Here is an 11,056-nt window from a genome sequence, read left to right as displayed (position 1 = left end):
TCCGTGTATGTGCCATCGTTGCCACATACACGGAATTTGACCCCGGTTTCGTGGCTCTCTGTGTACTTAACATAGACTAGCGATGCTACAACACAACAAAAAAGGTGCACACGTATGTTTTCTCCCATACAAGAGTGCTCTGTTTTGTCTTTGTGTGTTTCCATTCCATTATGTTTGAATGTAAAAACTATGGCCCCCTTTCTCGAGCGACCCCCCCCCCACACACACACACACACACACACAAAAGTCCTAAAAAAAACTAACTAAAGTGTATTCAATGAAACCAAGAAGTGGGTACCTTAGGAACAAAATCGTTCATAGTCACTACCATGTGATGTTTTCAGACCTGAGATATCCATTATTCTGATAAATTACAAGTTGTGGTATATATTAGGCATATTTGTAGCTATGGAGGTGAAAGGCCAGCATAAAGTTTAGTGCGCTTGGAATAAAAAGAACCACTTTTATGGAAAAAAAAGAGCCATCACTTTTAGTAGGTTTACTAGCACCCAATAAGATAATCTACCATTTACATATGTCTCGTATATTAAAAATGTTTATGGTGTCTATTAAATGTCAGTTGGCTTTGTATTCCCTTGGCAGTAGAGTGCCTCTGGGTCTGAACAGTTAATCGTTTTAGCCAGTCCTATCTGATATACCGGCCAATTTCTCATTATACTTAAGGCCAAAACGGATATTTCCAGAACTGATACTTCTACTGCTGCATTGCAATAAAAAGAGGCAGCTGTGGATTACAGGGAAAAGACTGTTTGATGCCTATTCACATGCTGGGATCAAAACCTCAGTCCATTTCTCTGGGCTTATATGTGACTTTGCTATCCATAAATTCTGGTCTTTCTGTGACCAGCGAGGCTGCCATGTTTGTTGGTGTCAAGAGGGGACCCTATAAGGCCCTGATTCCTGTGGACACATGGGGATTTTGACTACTTGGAGATAGTACTGACGGGTTCCTGTAGGGGACGCATTGAAGTGAAAGGGAGACATAAAAACAGTCTTACAGGAATTTGTGTTTCATCGTGAAAATATTAGCAGTCAAAACATCAGTGACTTTGATATCTATCTAGTGCTCTTCTTCGGCCTGTTGCCTTTGCTCTTCACCAGGCCTAACTACTTATCTCTTGCATTAAATGAATAATACCTAATAAGCTAACTAAACTTAACTAACTTAACTAACTACACTAACGAAAGTTACAAAGGTAATTATGGCTCTGTGAATTCCTGGATTACTGCCAGTGGCAGTAAACAAAGGGGATATGTCTCTGGCAGTCCGGAAGGAATGACACAGAACTACTGATTTTCACCATCACCCCACCAATTGTACCACTTGTCTCTGCAGCTCTTTTTAACTGCTTCAGAGGTTGTCTTCTCAGGACAATCAACTGCTCCTATTTATTAGCTTAATGAGGGGGAACACCTTCATGTCAGAACTTGTCTGCAAATGACAGAGCTAGTTCAGGGATGGGCGACATGATCCAGAAAGGGCCGGTGTGGGTGCAGGTCTTTGTTCCCACCAAGCAGTTACACACATGAGTCTACAAATCAAGGTCCTTAGCAGAGACTATTGGTTGACCAACAGAATCAGGTGTGTAACTACTTGGTTGGAACAAAGACCTGCACCCACACTGGCCCTTTCTGGATCATGTTGTCCATCCATGGATGCATGTGTGCCTATAGCCTGCAAACTGTCTGACAAGAAATATAGGCAAATAAAACATGAGGCACATGCAATGTGAATAGACTTTCTCAAATTGTATGCAGATTTATTTCAAAACATCAAAACTCAATTGATACTATGTGTAGGTTAATATGGTATATGCAGGCAAATTGAAAAAAAGAATGCATAAAACTGCATTCATGTCTAATACTCTAAAAAAGAAACCAAACATGTTCACCTTGACCAGTGATTCACTTTGAATCACTTTGGCAGTAACCGGTGAGTAGGTGTGTTGATTTCATTCCCAGCCTAGCAGAGATGACAGTTTTAATGTTGACTGCCTGTGTCCCAAATTTGCCATATCATCAAACATCCAGATTTTTTTTTAATTTTCCCCATTTTTCCCACCAATTGTACTTGGCCAATTACCCCACTCTTTCGAACCGCTGCTACACCCCCTCTGCCAATCCAGGGAGGGCAGCAGACTACCACATGTTTCCTCCAATACATGTGGAGTCACCAACTGCTTCTTTTCACCTGACAGTGAGGAGTTTCGCCAGGGGGACGTAGCGCGTTGGAGGATCACGCTGTTCCTCCCAGTTCCTCCTCCCCCTAACAGGCGCCCGACTGACCAGAGGAGGCGCTAGTGCAGCGACCAGGACACATAGCCACATCCGGCTTCCCACCCGCAGACACAGTCAATTGTGTCTGTAGGGATGCCCGACCAAGCCGGAGGTAACACAGGGATTCGAACTGGCGATCCCTGTGTTGGTAGGCAACGGAATAGACCGCTACGCCAACCATACAAACAGAGATTTTTATTTTCATTTAGAACCCCAATTCCATCACCCCGTCAATGGCATTTTTGTTATAAAATCACACTTTGGTCTATTTGAACAAAAAAAAAAAACACATATTGCTTTGTGTGGCACTTGGTAACATTTATTTTGACACAAAATCCATAGTATTTGTCCAATAAAGTGAGGCAGATGATAATACATTTTATTTGTGGGTGCCCTCCAGAGCACTCAAGGACACATTACAGAACACAGTAAAAAAAAAAAACAAGCAGCACTGTATCAGACAGCATAAAATCAAAACAAGCAGGGTAGACAATAAAAAAGTTAATACAACAGATAAGTATAAAATCATCATCTGCACAATGGCCAACACACAGGAAATTCAAAAGCAATGAAATATCCTGAATCAAGATATTTCGGTACTATTGAACCTCATACATAACTAAGCATTCAGAAAAAGCACTGATACTGTAGTTATGCAACCAAACAAGTATACTCGAAACTGTGAGCGCATTTAATGGTAAGCATTTACATGGGAATATACACCCAGACATTTCCAGTACATAAACCTATAAAATCAATATACATGGTATGCCTATGGGCGTTCACTTAAAAAGGGATTGCAACATTGAAAAATATCATATTTAACAAATACCAACAAAAATCGACTTTGGCGTCAGAATAAACTTCAGTGTTTTTACACCACAACAATACAGCCGCCACTAACTCTCACACATGCCTAGTACACAGATAAGAACCGCAGTTAAAACTGCACCGTAGAATAACCTCAATAAACATCACATTTAGTAATATTTACCTGAACTACTCCACTTACAATCACATATGGATACTGCTGTTATCTTTCAATGGCAGGTGTAGTAGTAAAAGGAGAACGTGTTTACTGGATGGAGAAAAACAGTCTTAATACTTCCTGATACAACAGGCTTTTAGGATTTCCCCCATACACACACACACAAGTTAAACCCTACCAAAACTGGGCACTACCCCTGCTGCTAAATGTTTTCCATTCATTCCCTGGCATTATAAAATAAAGTTCGTACAAATATAGAATAGATACTATTTGGACGAGGACAAGTGAACAGTCCTTTGCAGTCATAACTCTACAAGGTATAATAACAGTCTTACATTGGGCCGTGGCCTGTTGAGTTTGGGCCTATTTACACTAGTTGCTGACAAGGCAAGCGGTTATTAAACTGGTATCATACGCTAAACTCATTGTGTGACGGGGTGAAATCAAAGTTAAGGTGAGACCAGATAATCTTGAGTTTAGACCTGTGTGCAAACTCCAGTCAAAAAAGACATTTAAAATGCTGAGTTGTATACAATCAAGGGCCAATGCCCTGCACAGGTCATAGATAAGTATAAAGAGGTAAAAGTCATTATCACAACATGTCATTTCCTTTCAACCAGTGTTGACTAGAGATAGGAAAAAAAGATGTGAATCATATACTATTGCTAAATACTATTGTTGCTATTTTTTTTTCTTCCCGAACACCACTCTTGAAGTCTCACGTGTAGTATACATGGTCTATATTTTATAAAGAGACGACTAAAGTTTGGCTGGAAAAGGTTTGGCCATTTGGTACACAAATACACATTACTGACACACACATAACAGCACTAAATTGTAATGTGCCAAACAGAAAATGCATTTTAGTCGAGGCACAATATACTTCAAGAAACAACATAATCTAAACTAATAGTACTTGGACTTGTGTCCATTCATCCACCAAATATTGCCCAGCACCAATCAATGGGCTTTTATGGGGAATATGTTCAGGATATACACCTCTGGTCCTCTTCTGAATCTACTGAAATATCACGTTCACAACATCGCGTGCTCACCGCCGAGCCATACCTCTAAAGGTGTAAACTCACAAGACCTCGTTTCAGAGGAAAGAAGAAATAACATTCAAAACCTGATCTAACTGCAACAGACCTGCTTGCACACTCTTATTATTAGTACATGAGAGGGAGTACGCTTATACAAATGCACAACACATGTACACAATTTTTCTCTGGTGAATCAGAGATACTGTAAAGCCGAAGTGACACTCTGTACACCAACCCATAAATTAGCTTAACCGTCAAGCGTGTCGAAATTTGTCAAAAGCTTTGATAGCTTTCAAACAACCGCTCCTCTGCTGGTTGAATGACCAAGACGGTGAACACAACTTTGTCTTTAAATCACTCCTAGAGGTACACATAGGTGACAAAGACTGAGATTTTCTCTTTTTCTAATCTATTCTGTCTCATTATATTTTCTGCTGTGGGGTTAATTTTTATTTTATCATTTTACATTGGTGAGTTGAATCTGATTTTAGGAGGACGTGCTATCAGTCGACAGCTATTTCAAATACAAAAATAGACTGAGCCAGACTGAAAATCTCCTCCAGTAAAAAAACAAAACAAAAAAAAAAAAACAGTCCACTTTGTATGTGTTGTCACGTCATATACATTTTGAGTCACTCAGAGACAAAATCTTGGATGACCTGCAGAACAGGACCCATGCACACACCACAGGCTTCAATTCAAATAAAATCCTTCAATGCTGCTTTCGGTGAAGAAGTTCACACCTAACAGTGTCAGTCTGCCTTCTTGTAGTGTGGAAAGCATCTTTCTGCAGTTTTTTTTTTACCACCACCATGCTTTAAAAATTCTTTGTAGATTATTTTGTGATGTGTGTGTGTGTGCGTGCGTGCGCACGTGCACACGTGTGTTTGATGCATAACCATTACATTCAACAGTAGTGATAAGTAATAGGCTTAAAATTCCTATCTCGTAAAAAGTCAAAAGTCCATCACAGGAGGAAAAAGAGAATTGGATCATACTGAACAAGGGCAACAAATTACGCCCAAGCACGTATTGGTTAAAATACTCTAAATCCAAGTTCAGAGTTCAACAACGATGCGATAAACTCATTTACCAGTCTGAAATAACAACAGCTAATCATAAGTGATGCTCAGTCACCTGCACACCATCTTCGACAATATATAAGCATTCGCTGTGTGAGGACTAAAAAATACAACATATTAATATTGAGTGTATTATACATTATAGAGTTTGATTGAATAATACTGTTTTCTTGCACTAAGTCTTCATCACCACCCATCCCTTACAAATAAAAAAGCCAAGGCTGGATAAAGCAGAAACATACCCTACAATAGATTTCATATATTATTCCTGTGATACCAGACAGTAGCCTAATATTTGCAAATAGGTAATGGTCTCAAACACTGGAATCCAGATGACCATGACTCCCAATCTCTGGTACTCAAGGGGCCCATTCTGTAGCTGCTCCATTGATAGATGATAGAAAAATAATTTGCATACTGATAGTATGGGAAAAGTGACAATTGACCTGACAATATGAAATAGTATTGTCCACAAAATTCAGTCTCTTTTTTACTCTCAACAGATTATTTAAAATTAGTCAGGCTTTTTGTTTTTCGTGTTAGTTATATTCACGTGTATAGACATTATATTGGTTGTTGAATACATAGGTTATCTTCCATAGTACTGTACATATATTTTGGGATTATACACAGGGCTCAGGAGGGATATCTTAACACTGTGCAATAACACTGTGCAACCGTGTTTTGTTAAGTCCTACCTTCATTTATGAGGCGTTCCCTTCTCATATAGGGTATAGCTTACTTTGGAATGAAGTTTTACTTTGCTAGAAAACTAGTTGAATTTACCTGTTGACTATGATTTCCCTTTGGTGAATTAATTTGAGCAGTGGTGAGTTCAAACTGCAGGTGGAAACGACTTCATCTTTGTTATAAAAACAAAACTGTTGAACAGGGAAGATGCAGGCTGCAGGCTTATCCCACCTGCAGTACCACATACAGCAAGCAGCTACTCTCGTCTGTATCTAAAGACTGCTAGTGGCAGAGAGAGAGAGAGAGAGAGAGAGAGAGAGAGAGAGAGAGAGAGAGAGAGAGAGAGAGAGAGAGAGAGAGAGAGAGAGAGAGAGAGAGAGAGAGAGAGAGAGAGAGAGAGAGAGAGAGAGAGAGAGAGAGAGAGAGAGAGAGAGAGAGAGAGAGAGAGAGAGAGAGAGAGAGAGAGAGAGAGAGAGAGAGAGAGAGAGAGAGAGAGAGAGAGAGAGAGAGAGAGAGAGAGAGAGAGAGAGAGAGAGAGAGAGAGAGAGAGCAGTGAAAAGCAGAGGGTAAAATAATGAAGGGGTGCTGGAAAGTAAAAGAAGTGGCACATGGCCATAGGCACAGCTTGGTTAAAGTAAGCATGCATGTGTATGTATGTGTGCACAGGCACACACACAAAAGCTGACCTCACATACAGCCGTTGCTTTTCTTGCAGTGACTCCAAAAAGAAAGGGGGAGTAGTGGCTCTGATCCATAAGCATTTACATGGATGATTTATCTTGGAGTCTTTGAGAAAAGAAAAAAAATCTCTCTCAGAAACACTCTCAAACAACCAACCAGAGATGCTTGATTTGTTATTTTTTCTTGATAGATTACAGTTAAAGAAAAAACAACAACGACATAGACTATATACTTCTCAGTCTAGCCCTCAAACAAGTAACCACAAATACATATAGCTAGGCATCTGCTAGACTATGTCACCTTCCAATGGCTATCCTTGGTCAGAGAAGGATGTGAAGTAACAGTACATGCCACTCTCATCAGCTCAACTGAGATTTGGGTCATTTTATTTTACTGGACTGAATCCCATGGGCCGAGAACTCATGATAACTCCACAGTAATGATGGCGTCTCCTGTCTTGGGGATGATGGCAGACAATGAGGGCCCATGGCCACACTGTACGGCACTGTCCTCACGGCGCTGTGACCGAGCAACGGCAGCAGTGGCCTGTGCCTCACGATGTGGGTCCGCCCCCTCCCCATCGCCTCCTTCCTCCTTTTCTCCACTACCCACACATCCCTTCACCAGTTCCTTATCCTCATCCTCCTCCCTCTTCACATGGCAGCGGCACAACTCTATGCCCGAGTCGCCTGTTAGCCGGCGATGACGGAAATGGTCCTCCTCATCCTCTTCTAATTCTTGATCATCTTCTCCTTCTTCCTCTCTCCTGTCCTCTTCTCTTTTTTTCTCCACTTTGTGGTTGCGAAGCTCGAAAAAGTCCACATTTGTGGAGAAGAGGGTGTGTTTTGGTGGGGAATGGGTGGACCGAGACATAGGCCTCTGATCGCATATGGAAGCCTCACCCTCGTTCTGCACAGCAACGGCTCCGGGCATGTTAGGAAATGTGAGGGCACGAACTGAAGGAGAAGAGAGGGGAGGTGAGAGAATAAGCGGGGAGAGTAAAAGGCGAGGGGGGTGAGAGAGACCCAGAGGGGGTAGAGGGAGAGAGAAGGCGTGGGGTGACCGGAAAGTCCCATCCGAGATGCTGGAGGAAGATCTTGGTATTGGTATAATATCTGGAGCGGTTGCAGGTATGACATCAGGTGGACCATGTAATGGGAGAGGAGGTGGAGAGTTGGCCCCCTCCAGAGAGCTCCCGATCCTGGCCAGTGCAGCCCAGTCAACCCCTGCTTCGCTGGGCGTGGAGACGCGGCTACTGTTGTACGTCTCATCCATCACCTGGACAGAGAAGGAGGTGCTGGAAGGGGAGGTGAGAGAACATGACTCACAGGAGCAGCTGGTATAGTTGTCAGAGCTCTGAGAAGACGTCATGCCACTGGGACCCGGGCCAGGCCCCCTGTAGAGAGGACAGGGATGGTGGTAATGGTGGTGAGGGTAGGATGAGCTTGGACCCCCCATGGCACCTCCCTGGAGGGCAAAGACAGAGCTGTAAGGAGGAGGAGGAGTTGTAGGCTGGGCCGCCACTTCCTCATAGGATGGCAATTTGAAGGACGCCAGGAAACCTGCGACATAAAAGGTCGAATTTAAAATGAGATATGGATTATTCTTCAGTCCAGAACGAAAGATCACACTGAATCCACGGTAAACTGGATGTGCTACATACAGGGTACAAAAGTATATTGTTTGGCTACCATCCCACTGAGTGATTTTACATCGATTCTATATCTAAAAGACTTCTAAATGGTATGAACTGTGTTGGCTAAAATGCGGCTGAATTTGGTTGAAAACTGAAAGTCAATTCCTAAATCTTTTAGCTGGAGAGCTAAATAGGAACTACTAAAACAAAATTACTTAAAAATATTCCAGCACAATAAATATAGATTGCACTGTGTATCTTAGACATGTAAAGTTGTATGGACAATTCATAATTATGTGATAAATAATTACAGAGTTTGGTCTGAAAGTGGATAGCAAGTGGGTAGAAAGGTAGGTGTTCATATTACTGTGTTTTGGTGAAAATGTTAAGGATGGATTTTATGGTAACTAAACAATCAACACCATCCAATAATTCCTTGCGCCTTTGTTGTTTCTATGGAAACGACTGGACAGTGGAAATTTTTACAAAGCAATGTGGTGGACAACGAAGCAGGAAGAGTGGCAGCTGCTGTCAGCAAATTTAAATGAATTTCTTAGTCATTTCTAATTAATGCTCAATCAAAACAGACTAAGCAAAAGCGACAAAGTTCCTCTTTTGGTGTTATAAAAGATCACTTCTGCTTGAATATGAGTCCGCTACGTGTGACATGGGTAGTATAGTACACGGTGCATACCGCATTCTGCTAACTAAATAACATGCCCCAATAGTATGCAGTATACACTACATAACCAAAGCATGTAGATTGTACTAACAATCTTGCAGATTAGATCAGAAAAAGCCTCGTTTCTGACTAACAAAATAAAAAGCCTTGGAGAATCAAAATGTCTTTCAGTACATCAGAAGAACCAAACTGAGCAATAATTCCCAGGCTAATGGAAACATACTGAGGTCCAGCATTGAGGCAGGGTAGTTGCAGGCTCCGTTGTATGCAATCAGATTGATCTCCCTTTGTCTTTGCTGCTGTTGGATCCGCAGCTTGGCCCGACGGTGACGGTAAGCACAGAAACAGCTGAAAAGGATCAGCACAGTCCACAGCAGCCAGAACCCTGCAGAGAACAGACAGGGATGCATTAGACCTGACCTTTGACCTGTCCATGTGCTCTGTCCATGGGAAGCTATGGCTAAAGTTAGACCTGTCATTTCTATTTGACTTCTGAGATTTTGTTTTATAAGATCCAATTTTAAGAGATCACACTGACATTTGTCCACACTGAGTTTGAAAAGTACTGATATGAATCTCATGTAGTGAGTGAAATCTTCTTCAGTCTCCATTTTCCCACACTCAGTTTCTCAATTTCTTTGCATTTATGACGCACAATGTGGGTGGATTGCATCCAAGCTGAAAAGCCAGCACCGTGCAAGTCTGGCCACCTCAATAACTGGTTTTAAAAGATCCAACAACCTTGTGAGCCATAGGCCATGGAACCGGTATGGCCAGTAGGGCCGTGGCCATACCTACTTTGGCGTGCATCAAACATAAACATGTGTAAAAATTGAAATCGCAAATACGTTACATTCTTAATGTATTGCACTTTTGCGCGCTTCCCGGGCTAATTTCCACTAGCTGTAAGCCTACGTACATAGGCTATCACAAGCAACAAACTCTGTTTCCTAATGATTGATTGGTTATTTGTGTCACGTGAGCTTAGCGTCACAAGGACGTGAATTTCACAGAACAAAATACCAGCGCTCTATGTAAGTAGACCAACTGCTAATGTGTTCGCTAAACTTTAAGCAATAGTAACGTTAAAATGAATGATGAGGCGTCGAAAAATAACTGATTTCTTCGGGTCAAAGTTAACCAAGGTAGCTGAGACAACCACCGTCACTCCAGCCCACAATGAGCCCTCTGAGGAACCAGAAGTAGAATTTCTAACTGTCGCTGCTCCAACTAGCCCCTCTGCCGCTACCCTCAACGTTATGAGCCTATTGCCAGATGTACACAGGCTGTTGAAATTGTTTTATACAATTCCCGTGTCAACTGCCAGCGCCGAGAGGTCTTTCTCAACCCTTTGTCGTATGAAGACTTATCTAAGGTCAACAATGACTCAAAGGAGACTCAATGACTTGATGTGCAGCCACACACACAGGGATGCTTTGGCCAATGTGGATTGTCTCGCCATTGCCAGTGACTTCCTTCATCCAGCACAACGAGAGATGGAGGAACTTCTTTGGGAACGTTTAAGACGGGGTAGTGAGCGTTGACATTTTTTAATCCTATGCAACTGGACTTGACGTGTCAAATGATTTATGCTTTCTAATCATACTGATTATACTATTTGATTGTGACTCAAGTGTAGGCTATAATCAGGACAAATAAAAACGGCAATAATAAATAAAGTTATGCGTTACGAGTGTGGCTTGGGGGGGGGGGCGTCACGTCATTCTTGGCCCTACCCATTCGAAATGCGTTCCGCGGCCTATGTTGTGAGCAAATGGTGGTTTGTGCAAACCCAAACCAGGCACGATTTGTGTTCTGAAAAGAAGTTGCATTGAAAAGGCAGGTATGGCCATACTTACACCAGAGTTCATAATAGTAGGTACAGCAGCCGGTCTCTCCACAGCAGTGGCCTGTCTCACATAGGTAACCCGGATTGTTGTTTATCCCTGGACAGTA

The 11,056-nt window shown here is 42.0% G+C and overlaps 1 protein-coding gene across 1 annotated transcript; it reads right to left on the bottom strand.

Moving 5' to 3' along the window:
- Positions 1 to 7,202: 7,202 nt before the first annotated feature.
- Positions 7,203 to 11,053, bottom strand: si:ch73-290k24.6 (proline-, glutamic acid- and leucine-rich protein 1; the record flags this gene model as incomplete). Its single annotated transcript, XM_056280473.1, has 5 exons — positions 7,203 to 8,157; positions 8,192 to 8,226; positions 8,265 to 8,344; positions 9,324 to 9,485; positions 10,960 to 11,053. Coding segments are annotated over 5 exons (1,326 nt in total), but the record flags the coding sequence as incomplete, so codon positions are not given.
- Positions 11,054 to 11,056: the final 3 nt, after the last annotated feature.

The sequence above is a fragment of the Lampris incognitus genome, chromosome 5, assembly GCF_029633865.1.
Source record: "Lampris incognitus isolate fLamInc1 chromosome 5, fLamInc1.hap2, whole genome shotgun sequence".
In the NCBI taxonomy this organism is placed as follows: Eukaryota; Metazoa; Chordata; class Actinopteri; order Lampriformes; family Lampridae; genus Lampris; species Lampris incognitus.
This window is presented reverse-complemented; position numbering and strand designations above follow the sequence as displayed.